Here is a 13,177-nt window from a genome sequence, read left to right on the forward strand (position 1 = left end):
GGAAGGGCACTCCAAGCGACATAGGGAATAAGTGTACATAGATACATGACTTCACAGGAAGTGGAGAGGGAAATGTACCCACCAGTCATTGCGAACCATCAGAGTTCTGATGAAGTTTGGCTATAATAAAGGCTACAACAAAATAAACAAATGGGGTTTGAGATGCTGGCGGTTTAATTAAGCTTAATTCACCTTAGGTGTGCTTTCTATGTGGTTGTGCGCATAGAATATTAACAACATGACTATTTATATTGATATGTTAGGGCTGTCGATTTAATGTGTTAATTCCATCCGGTTAATTTTATAAAAATAATGCGTTAAAAAAATTTACGCAACTAATCGCAATGCCCCCGGACCATAATAAGGAAGATTCCTGAGAAATGCAAGCTTGTAGTACCACCTGTTTACTCCAGAGGGCAGTAAGTGAAACTTCAGCTGTATGAGCAATGCGTAGTTTATACAGTGAAGAAAACAACCATCCAGCAGCAGCACAACACAAACATGCGTTACTTTCTTGAGTTCAAAAAACTTGATGGAGCGCAAATTCGAACTAAGGGATCTCAAGCTGTGTTCTAAGTATTAAACTATATTTCTCAGACTCAAAAGGCCAATGTAAAAAGATTAGGTTTCAAGCTTGAATTAGAAGTCTCAACTGAAGGAGACAGGTGAATTTGAAGGGGAAAATTATTCCTTAATCTTCTACATACTGTATGTATAATAAATAAATAAATTGTATCAAATGCTTAAGTACATAGCTGTGGGTCCATCTGTTTCAATCTTTTTATTTTATCTGTAAAACAAATGTCTGACTCAGGCTTCTTGCTATCTCGGTTGGCTGGTGATAAAATACAAACTCTGTTTAAAATGTTTACAACAGCTTTTCAACGTGGTTTTCTTTGTTAAAAAAAAGCCAAATTATATTGGACATTTCTCCCTGTATCCCTCATAGGAATAAATGAGTCACTAATTGCAATTTATGTATATAAATTGCAGTTTGCATATTTAAACTTTAATACAGCATGAATCCTTTTATTGCATCAAATTTTTTGAAAAAAACTTGAAAAAGGGTCTTTGTGGAATACATGGTATACAGTATGTATTTTTAAGGTCCTAAAGGTCTAGTCGGTCTTCTGGTCTGTTGTACACAGAACACAAGAGGGCAGCAGTAATCCATTATCAAGATTATCTCTCTTCAGGCCGGTGCTGAACAGCAACAGAATGAGGGAGAATGAAATCTATCTGCAGGCAGAAGGACATCCATAGGGAAGAAAAACCATCTGCATAGACAACATGCAGGTGCCCTAAGTTCTTTTTACCAGTTAAGAAGTTAGTATTTTTGGTAATTATGTAAAAAAAATGACACTCCAAATGAAGACTCCTGTCATGTCAGTGTGATAGAAACAGCCTTTTTATTGTACATAAGGGTTGTATGCCCCATATTTTAGTTGCCATGTTGAGATCATATGTTATGCAAAACAAATAAATAAAAATGTCAAGAATAGAAGTCTAAAATTCCAAGTATATAAATCCCAAATATATATGTCAGGTTAATTAATATGCACAGAGGGGATCAAAAGTCTGAGACCATTAGAAATGATTCTTTTATGCATTTGTCTTATTTAATATTAAAACTATAATTTCATATTATATTAGCATAATTAAAATATTAACATAATTTATCTTGGATAGTTGGAAAAAGAATTGTATAAAGGAGTTTATGGTCACTTTCACAGATTAGTGACCTAGAAATAGTTTCATATTTATTTTCATTTCACATCATAACTTTTCTGTTTTAAATTTTGCAAAATCCTAAAACTTCTTAGAAAAAACCCTCAGATTTTGAATGCAGTCTGAGTTTTGTACGTCACTGTATACTTTATGTCAGGTATATTCATTTACGTTAGATCTATATGTACAGTTGAAATCAAGTTCACATACATCTTAGACAAAAACATTTAAACTCAGTTTTTCACAATTCCTGACATTGAATCATAGAAAACATTCCCTGTCTTATGTCAGTTAGGATCACTACTTTATTTTAAGAATGTGAAATGCCAGAATAATAGTAGAGAATTGTTTATTTCAGCTTTTATTTCTTTCATCACATTCCCAGTGATGAAATGTACATACGTATTAGTATTTGGTAGCATTGCCTTTAAATTGTTTAACTTGTGTCAAACATTTTGGGGAGCCTTCCACAAGCTTCTCACAATAAGTTTCTGGAATTTTGTCCCATTCCTCCAGACAGAACTTGTGTGAGTCAGGTTTGTAGACCTCCTTGCTAACATATGCTTTTTCAGTTCTGCCCACATATTTTTTATCAGATTGAGGTCAGGTCTTTGTGATGGCCACTCCAATACCTTGACTTTGTTGTCCTTAAGACATTTAGCCATAAATTTGTAGGAATGCTTGGGGTCATTGTCCATTTGGAAGACCCATTTAAGACTGAGCTTTAACTTCATGGCTGATGTATTGAGATGTTGCTTCAATATCTCCACATAATTTTCCTTCCTCATGAAGTGCACCAGTCCCTCCTGAAACAAAACACACCCACAACATGATGCTGCCACCCTCATGCTTCACGGTTGGGATGGTGTTCTTTGACTTGCAAGCCTCACCCTTTTTCCTCCAAACATAATGATGGTCATTATGGCCAAAAAGTTACGTTTTTGTTTCATCAGACCTTAGGAAATTTCTCCAAATGAAAGATCTTTGTCACTATGTGAACTTGCAAACTGTAGTCTGGCTTTTTTATGGCAGTTTTGGAGATGTGGCTTCTTCCTTGCTGAGCAGCCTTTCAGGTTATGTCGATACAGGACTCGTTTTACTGTGGATATAGATACTTGTCTACCGGTTTCCTCCAGCATCTTAGCAAGGTCCTTTGCTGTTGTTCTGGGATTGATTTGCACTTTTCGCACCAAACTACGTTTATCTCTTGGAGACAGAATGCATCTCCTTCCTGAGTGGAATGATGGCTGTGTCATCCCATGGTGTCCCACTTGCATATCTTTTCTGAGGTCTTGGCTGATTTCTTTTGATTTTCACATGATGTCAAAAAAGAGGCACCGAGTTTGAAGGTAGGCCTTAAAATACATCCATAGGTACACCTCCTATCAGAACCTAATTGGCTAATTGTCTATAGGCTTGACATAATGTTCTGGAATTTTCCAAGCTGTTAACTTAGTGTATGTAAACGTCTTATTGAAATTGTGATATAGTCAATAAATGTGAAACAATCTGTCTGTAAACAATTGTTGGAAAATAACTCATGCACAAAGTATATGTCCTAAACGACTTGCCAAATCTATAGTTTGCTATTATATTTCTGGAGTGGTCAAAAAATGTGTTTTAATGACTTCAACCTAAATGTATGTAAACTTCTGACTCAGAAGTCTAAATACTTTTGTGCCTTGCTATCAAGAAGTCATTTACTTAAAAAAATTCCCATCTTGTGTTTGTATTTCTGAAAGTAAATTAGTACAGACATAAACAGGTAAGTTATAGATTCAACTTGTTTATTTGGTGTACATTGAAAAATGTAAATTAGAAAACACAACAAGATGCCCTAGAACAAGGTTTAAAATGTGACCAAGCAACCTGGCTGCTCTAATTTCAGTTTTCAAAAAAAAAAAAAAAAAGAGAAATCTTCCTCTGCAGACATAAAACACATAATCAACACATGAAATATCATTCTGTAGTGTAGGAAAAACAAGTGTTCTTCAAAAGTGTTTTAAACAACAAGAAAAGCACTAAATATTGTAAATACTTGGGCAGTACAAATTAGATACACAGCTTTTTGTGTTAAAATAAGAATATCTGACAAAATATATTTTGTTTACAAAAGTTTGATACGTGAGACTACACTGAAAGCATCTGTTAAATGGTGTTTATATATTATCATACATGTTCATATTGCACGAGTCATCTGAAAACTTGGTCCTCCCCTTGGCACAGACAGACAGTTTGTAAGTACATCTGGTCTGTCTTGACGTAGTAGAAGCAAAGGATTTGATAGAAATCATACAAGCATCTTAGAGTACATGTAAGACTTAATAATAAATAACTTGGTTTTGTTCTGCCTCTTCTTATTCTGTCCATCCCTCTCTGTCTTTCACACTGTGCTTTTTTTATTTTCACTGATTTCCTCATTTCACTGGTCCCTTGACTCATACAACAGTTTGGCAGCCTGTAGAAAAACATGTAATGGATAAATAACAACAATGAAGCAAGCACAGTATAACAGTTTAGGGCAAGGTAATATTTTTTCACAATATATCCGTGATGATTTTTTTATGCAGTTTATTTAGTCTTTTTCTAAAGCAAGTCATTAGGCTAATTTTGCATTGCCCCCTTGTCTCACAACTTGTGAGTATGAGCGCTGTAATACATTTTAATAGCAACTCTGATTTAAACTTCAGCACTAAACAATAGAGCTGTTATAAATAATATAAATAAAACTGTCCATTTTGATTGATTCAAAACTGATTCAACGATATGTCACTCAAAATTGTTCACAGAAGTTGTTCACTGGAAAATGTACTAAAATATGCGAGTGATAAATTACATGCATTTCTTTGTGTTCATTTAGTGAATAACATTGCTTGATTATTTTCAGCTAGATTTTAACTTTAATTTAACTTTAATTTCTTTATTTTCATCCAAGGAATTTTGCCGGCTTAAAGACAAGTTAAGCTCAAATCGACAGCAAAAAGTCCCTAATTTATAAAAGATTTTAATAAAAATGATGGTTACCGGAAGGAACTTACAATGGAAGTGAATGGGGCCAGTCCGTAAACATTAAATTACACACTGTTACCAAAGAATAGCCACAAGACACGCACATTGTGCATGTTAACATGATGTTAGGGTGACAAAATCGCTTACTAAACTTATCTGTGTAAAGTTATAGACAATGTTACACCTTTGTTGTCATGACGAATTAACACCAATAATCTGGTAAACATCCTAAAACGAGTCAATTTCAGATTTAATGACCCTAAAATAGTGTTAGCACATATAACATCCATGTTTTGTGGCTATACTTTTGAAAACGTGTATTGAATCCAGAATAATACTGTAAAATATTTTTGGTTACAATGGCTATTTGGTCAAAATGGTGGTTTCTATGATTTAAAAAAATAAAGAGATATTTACCTAATATAATCAAAAGGCTAAAACAATAGTGATGTAATTTCTTAGATATCCCCCAGCCCTAGTAACAACGCTCAACAGCACTCACACCTACTTTGTGCATGGCTGCGAGCCAGGCAGACGCTGTGCGCTTGTCTTCTGCATTCTCCATGAGGAGCTGCTGAAGGTTCTGAGATCCTGGTGGCTTGTACTGAAGCATCATGCCGCTGGCACGGGGGGAACCGCCTATAAACAAGTCATAGTTCAAGGAAGAGTTACAATACCCAATGAAGCAACAGTGTTAAAAAAGCACCCAAGATCCATGCATTGCTCTGCATCCAATCAGTTACACAATTCTAAATGGAGGATATTTAGACACTGATGCTCAAGATAAGTGTAATTATGGATACGAGTAACATTCAACATGACTTTGAAATGTCAAACTCTGCTAATGAATTTAGCACATCCAGGAAAGTGATACAGAGCTACGTTAAAACAGTCTCTTTCGAAACTATTTTAAACTTTCAAAAGTTCCAACTTTCCTTTTCTAGTTACTCTTTGTACTTTGTGCATGCATTACATTAGATGTGGGTTTAACTGATAATACAATATTAACATAATTCCATAAGAGTGAGATGGTAACATCTGCAGCAAGCATAAAATGCATGACAGGAAATCCATGGGAAACAATGTCCTAAACACCAGAGGACAGGGATAATCACAACAGCACAATAAACACTCTTGGCACAAGAGAGCATGCTCATGCAGGCTTTAATGAGATGTCCTTGCTTTTGCAGTAATATTTAAATTGAGGAAACAAGTGCATGTTAAGTTACTTATATAAAGAGAACAACAACAATAGAAACTCATCATGGCACATACACTGGGGGAAAAGAAAGAGTTATAGCATGCGCTGACCTTCAGAAATGTCACTGTCCAGCAAACTGGTGTAAGAGCATATTTCTTTCTCTTAAGTCAGAAGAGAGAGGAAATTAAAGAAATACAAAGAAAGAAAGAAAGATTAGTGTGTGTTTAAATCAGGTGTGTATATAGAGTGGCCCCCCAAAAAATATTTGGATGCTTAAGGAAGTTCAACCAAAAATGGAAGTACATGTCATAGTTGTGCAGTGCTATCAAGAAGTTGTTTTCTCAATATTAAAGTGGAATGCTACTTCATTGGCATCAGCTTTCTGTTAAAGTGGAAACCCACTCAGCATTCAAAAATACCAGTCAAGTTATAATGCAAAGCTTCACGTATCATCAAATCTAGAGAAGATTTCAAATAAATGTGGCATTTGATAATTCACATTATTAGGTCATGCCATGTCTATTAATAAAAAATTATATTTTACATTTACATTTATGCATTTGGCAGATGATTTTATCCAAAGCGACTTACAGTGCACTTATTACAGGGACAATCCCCCTGGAGCAACCTGGAGTTAAGTGCCTTGCTCAAGGACACAATGGTGGTGGCTGTGGGGATCAAACCAGTGACCTTCTGATTAACAGTTATGTGCTTTAGCTCACTACACCACCACCACCACTCCATCAAACATTTTCATCAATCTAATTGGCTTCAATGGCCGTTGGTTAAAATAATGTTTTCTTTGATTAAAAACAAAATTGCTTACATTCAAACAGTATGAGGTCAGTAAAAATCTGTATCATTTAGAATGACAGGAATGGCGTCTAGGATCCATCAGGACAAGAAGGCCATTAGAAGTTATTTATGGTCTTTCATAATGATACTTCATAAAAGTGGGCTAGGATGGTGGACTAGACCAACAACTTACTAATCAATTAGTAAGTTTGACTTGTGAGTTGATCTACATTTTCTTCTTTGTTTTAAACTTTAACATTTTATAGCGGCAGTGCCCTAAAGGGGATGAATTTAGAGATGTAGTTTTATCAGACTGGGTTTTTAGTACGCTAACAGGCAGCATGCTGTGCTTTAGCATGCTTACAAAAAAAACCCCTTAACCCTGACGTTGATTTTCATTCACTTTAAAGGAATGGTTCACACAAAACTGATTATCCTTTCATCACTTACTCATCATTTTGCCATCTCCAACTCCTATGTCTTTCTTTCTGCGGATCATAAACGAAGACATTTGATAATGAAATATGATGCTTTTTGTTCGTTCAATGCAAGGCAATGGGGGTCAACGTGCTCTACCAATGAACAAACGATTTAAACGCGCTCTGCGTATGCGCCAAGTGTTGGATCACTTCAGAAGTCTTGAATTAAACCACGTGAGTCGTATGGATTACCGTAATGCTGCCTTTATGTCCTTTTTGGAGCTTGAAAGTGCTGGACCCCATGAACTTGAATTGTGTGAATATCTTCCCATCAAAATATCTTCGTTTGTGTTCCGCAGAAGAAAGTCATACGAGTCTGATATGGCATAATTGCAAATACATGATGAGAGAATTATTATTTTGGGTGAACTACTCCTTTAAAGCACTGCCGAAACAGCCATCAAAGTGCCGCATTTGTAAGAAGTCCACCACCTTCAACAATAAATGACAATTATTGTAGGATGCCAAGAATTTTTTTACATTTTGGGACCATGTATATATGCAGATGGAAATCATTGGCCCTTGTGTCGCGTCTCACTTTTTTTTCATCATGCATGCGCGTCCGTCCACATAAAGGCTCACCTCCTGGGGTTGATCCCTCAGTCAACATCTGCGATCTGGAAATGCGAGACAGCTCCACCTCAAAATGACTGTCACCATCTAGGAAGAGATATCTGAGGAAAGAGGAGAGAGACATCGCATTGCAAATAGATCACATTTAAAAATGTCTATTTGAGTGTTTCCATGCATACCTCTGATTATTGGACAAGCGGCACACCATGGTCTCCGTTTTCTCTGAGGAACCTACTTTGACCAGGAAAGTTCCACCTACAATGCAGCGAAAAGAAAAAGTATGTAATTATTATAACAGTATTTGATATTAGTTGCACTGTGACAAGAAAATGAAATCTTCAAACGTTTTCAGATTCACCATAGAATGTACGTCATGGTAGGAGTTGCTATTTATTATTTGTATAGAGCGCAACACTACATGTCCACTTTCTTAGCAGTCTTGGTTCTGGAAGTGTTTTTTTCAAATGTATTTTTTCAGTAGGGATTTCTTAAAATATTTCATAAAATAGTTCTAAACTATGAACCAAACCAACCAGCTCCTAGCGGAGTCCCAACATTACAAACTTTGATTTAAACTTCAAAGCAATAAAAGTACAAAAAGACAAAGGTACAGGAATGTGTGAATATACTACAATCCCATGAGGCATAGTGAATGATATAATCAAATTAAAAATGATGGGAAAACACACAACTATTGATTCAAAATTGTTGATTACAAGTATAGAAACTATAGATTTTAAGTCAATTGAAAAATATTCAGATGTATACAAATTAGGGCTGTCAATTGATAAAAAAAAAAGTAATCAAATTAATGACATGGTATGCCGTTAAATTAATCAAATTAGTCGGAATTAATTGCATATATATTTATTTGCTGAGAAAGCCCATCAAAAACCAATAATTTAATAAATGAATAAATAGTTATATTTATATAATAGTATATTTATATATAGTTACATTTAAATAATTATAAAATATAATTTATAATTCAATTATTACATTAATATAATTAAAATGCATTACATTTTTGTAGCAGATGGGTGAAGCATTGATAAGACAAAAAAGTGGTTTTAGAATCCAATAAAGTGTTTATTTCCATACTATTGAACATAAGCCTACAGTTTACAGCAATCCATTTTGCGATCAATCTGGCCGGGATAGATTTATTATAAGGGGTTTTCTAAGGACATGTCAAACCTAGTTAATTGTAGTTAAATGTAATTTGAAACTTTTAAAAACATGTCTTGAGATCCCTGTGTTCAGAATCAGATTTGTGCTACATAAAGCTGTGTTTGAATGCAAGAACGGGTTCTTCTCATCTTTTGCTGTCGCTGGTGTCAAGCAAGCCTGAGTGTGGTTTGTTCTCTGTATGGCTGTGCATTACCTATACAACTGGACTTTGGCTTACTGCCCCTGGAGACAACAGGTGGTACTTCAAGCTTAATTTGCTCCGATGGTAGGAATATTCCTTATTACGTTCTGGGCACATGATTAATTGTGTAAAAAAAAATTACGTGTTTTATTTGCACTGATTTAACACGATAAATCGATGGCCCTAATACAAATATATAAGTAGTTTGAGTCTGACATGGTTGCACATTCGCAGTGCATCATGGAAGTATATACAGCAGTAGCATATACCATCAAATAACAACCTTAAGCTCATGGTAGATCTGTCTTTAAAGGTTTATAAGTTACCGTTGCTAACCAATTTCCCTATGGAAAAATGTCTGAAACAGACGGTTGCACTCCATTACATGGGTCTCTGGAATACTTGATTTTGATTGGTCAATCGCAGCATTTAAAGGTAAATTGTTTTTTTACATAATGACTACTAAACTGTATATTTTAACATTATCCTTAGCGACATACCGGTATTTTCATATTAATGAGAGTTAGAATAGCTTACTGCCGCTTTATATTTAATACACAATAAAATGTATTATCAATAATTATTGCTACAAACATATACTTGCACCAAGTAGTACAATTAATTAGCATAAGCATAGACAGTTTTTTACAAACCAAATTAACAGCAACTTGGTGCATTAATAAAGAATGTGCGGCTACAGGAATGCATTTATAGTCATTTTACAACGTCTTTCAACACGACTCATTAAATTAGAAATATTGATTTTATGTCCTGAGTTTTGTCTCAAAAGCAAAACACGGAGGAGTCTGTGGTGAATTTTTATCCCAGAATTGTACTCGATAGCATCAGAACCCCCTTGCCAAACACACACTAAAGTTTATTTCCATCAGCAGTTAAGAGCAGCTTCAGGTAAAGGATTACTCATTAAATCAGGGTATACTAGAGAGGGACTGAGCTGCAAGCTACAGAATAGGTTACATAACATATATTGCCCTTTATATAGTAACATCATCATCAATAAAAGGTTAGTACAAACACTAACAGTGAGTTTAAGAATGGAAAAGAGAGGGTATACAGTATGTGTGTCAGTGAACTAGAGTTAAAAGCATTTTTGCGTGTTCGTTTAACCCACCGGCAGTGAGCACTTTAAGCTGTTTGTCGTAAAACTCCACCTCTTTCTGTGAGATGAGACTGCACTCTGCACACTGTCTCACCGGATCCACAAAACACATCCTGGGCAGAGCCACTTTCTTACTGCAACATTTATCGCAGAAACACCGGCCACAGCGCCGGCAGTGATGCTGAATATAAACAGAAGAAATACTTATTAATAACATAAATCCATGACAACAATTTCAGCAAACGCACAACAACAACAAAATAGAAAATCACAAAAACATAGTTACCAAATAGCCTAACTATGAATTTATTAAATAAATATAACGGAAGTACACAATCACAAATACACAGATTCAGAAATTCTATAAAAATCTGCAAGGAAGCAAGCACAATTAAAAAGAAGGAAGCAAAGGAGGGAAAATTAAAACAGGAACTGCAAAAAAATCTATTAAAAAAAAAAGAAATCTATATAAAATTACTGAATAGGAACAAAATAAAACTGCTAAAACGACCACAAAATGCTCTCCTTAAGGGGTGTTCGCACAAAAAGTAATTTGTGGACACAAAGCGTCAGAGATCACATTTTCTGGCAAACTTTGGCAATGTAATGTGGGCGTGTCCAGTGACACATCAAAGTTGAAAATATTTGTTTTTATGCAAATGAGGTGCAGTGATGCTGTGACTACCAATTAACCATTTCAAAGACTGTGATGACATGTTTCCACCCAATTTAGCAGCATAAATCTAGCTTTTTTTAATTATTTTAATGTACATTTTAAAAACGTTATACTTTGCATTATATTACCCTAGCATTACTTTAAAACAACGACGACTAGTTTCCACTGCTGCGATGGGGTTTCTAAACTGTGCACATTTCTCTGTTCTAACTTCCGTATTTCAACTTTTTATTTATTTTTTCACCATTTGGAAAGATGTAGTTAAGTCATAGTGGAGTTTTCTTCTGATGTTGGAGTTTGGGAGAATGCAAAAATAATATTTGCTGTGGTCACCCATTCACCGCTATAGAAGTTTACCCTGTTATAGTTTACTACCGCATTCCAAACCTGGAAATATGAAAAGGGTCCATAAGAGTGAAGACATTGGAGCTAACATGATCCATTTCCTCTAAGATACTGTAGTTTAATGCAAGCAAGATGTATTTAATATTAATGTGCACCAATTTCATTGATTTGATTCATGCATTTATTATCATTCTTCTTGTTCATGATTTGATGCAATATGCACTGCTACAATTTATACAATTAAAACGTTGTCCCACTACATTGTACATTTTTAGCTGCAAAAAATTCTGTTTTGGATCATTTTTAAAAAGCCATGGCAATTATGCAGCCCTCTACAACCAACAATACAGCTATTCTGTGAGCTCCAGTGATAAAATTGTTGTAAGTGTGAACACCCCAAAACTCTGTTCCACACTGATAGAACCAGTTACTCCATTCCTGACCCCTCTACTGGAGATGCCTGCTTACCTTCCTGGTGATGAAGTCAAACTTGGCCTCGCACTGCATGCACTTGGAGCACTAAGAGAGGAACAGGAAGAAAAATTAACTGATGCACATATAAAAGAAGAAACAAGGGCAACTCAATATGCTCAATCTGAGTTCATGAAGATCCACTGGTGTGGCAAAACACCCTAGAGACACTTAATCTTAAATTTGGTCTCATGTGTGCTTAGCAGCAAAATAATCAAGGCCAAAATTATACAGGGGAAAAGATACACAGGAGAATGTTTTGCCCCCTAGTTCCTTGTGCCCCCCCCAGTCCAGTTGGATGGCAAAACGTTAGTGCATTACTGTACACACCACAGACTTGTGCGTCAGTAAATCAACGGCTTGTCGATTCAGTCCCACATAATTAATAAGAGGGCGTGGCCTAATCCTTTGAAAGTGTCTTTTTTCGCCATCCAAAATAATTTGGACGCAAATGTGTATTTGCATGGTGCTTAAAAAAGTAGGTTTCAGGGGTGTGTAACCCTTCATACTATATAATGAAACCCCTACAATGCAATTACTTATTAACATGAACAGGTTAGTCTCAATGTGACATTAACTCACATATACACTCTATACAATTAAACAAATGGATCTGAGATTTAACCTGCGATCGCGAGAAAGTTATAGAGATTTTCTGCTGACTCCTGCTGAGCAAACAACGCCCAAAGCCAGAGAGACCCACCACAGCATCATTATGTCTGATAAATATTAATTACTTCTTTATCCGGAACCCACTGCGGCTCATCCAAGGAAAACGGACTGTTGAAAGCTCCATTCTCCGGAACCATGCGAAGCCCACTCGGGCTCCGAACCAGCTTCTTGCCGTCAGCCACCACGGCCATGTTTGTATTTTTTAATGCGCAGCTGCTGCTGTAGAAAGAAATATTGCCGACATCAGCAGCACTATCAGCCATAAACCTTCATTATAAAAGTCCTTCACTTCACTATAAGTGTCCTATAATAATAATAATAATAATAATAATAATAATAATAATGTAAAAAAAATTTTTTTAAACGAGTCTTTAAAAATGGCTTAAAATCATAAAAAATCTAAGTAAATAAATCACTTCCAAAATAACAGGATATATACTGTACATCCTGTTTGTAGTTAAATCCCGGGTCATTAGGCCATATGTGTTACCATTGTTATTAATATTGTTGTAATTATTATTAAAAAAATATGTACAACATTGTAAAAAATAAATAAAAGAAAAAGTGTTTGATATTTGCATTTAGCAATGACTCCAGATTTCATGTAATTCAAATTGAATGAGATTCAGTTTTTAAACAAAAGCCTACTAAAATAAAAATAAAAAAATGTTAGCGCAATGTGATTGGCTGGTCTATTTACAGTATGCCAATTGTATTATTATTGAACAGATATTCT

At 35.2% G+C, this 13,177-nt stretch overlaps 1 protein-coding gene across 2 annotated transcripts; it reads right to left on the reverse strand.

The window, feature by feature from the left end:
• Window positions 1-3,509: 3,509 nt before the first annotated feature.
• LOC127617828 (zinc finger FYVE domain-containing protein 21-like) lies at window positions 3,510-12,660 on the reverse strand. Of its 2 annotated transcripts, XM_052089927.1 has the most exons (8): window positions 12,507-12,660; window positions 11,767-11,817; window positions 10,290-10,458; window positions 7,965-8,040; window positions 7,795-7,886; window positions 6,049-6,099; window positions 5,246-5,376; window positions 3,510-4,186 (listed from the first exon to the last, which is right to left on the reverse strand). In XM_052089927.1, exons 1-8 carry the CDS (start codon window positions 12,630-12,632, stop codon window positions 4,151-4,153), a joined length of 732 nt encoding a protein of 243 aa, XP_051945887.1. In that variant the 5' UTR covers window positions 12,633-12,660; the 3' UTR covers window positions 3,510-4,150. The 2 variants fall into 2 exon arrangements, with proteins under 2 accessions (XP_051945887.1, XP_051945888.1); XM_052089928.1 differs by lacking the exon at window positions 6,049-6,099.
• Window positions 12,661-13,177: the final 517 nt, after the last annotated feature.

Source organism: Xyrauchen texanus, chromosome 24 (genome assembly GCF_025860055.1).
Source record: "Xyrauchen texanus isolate HMW12.3.18 chromosome 24, RBS_HiC_50CHRs, whole genome shotgun sequence".
Taxonomy (NCBI): Eukaryota; Metazoa; Chordata; class Actinopteri; order Cypriniformes; family Catostomidae; genus Xyrauchen; species Xyrauchen texanus.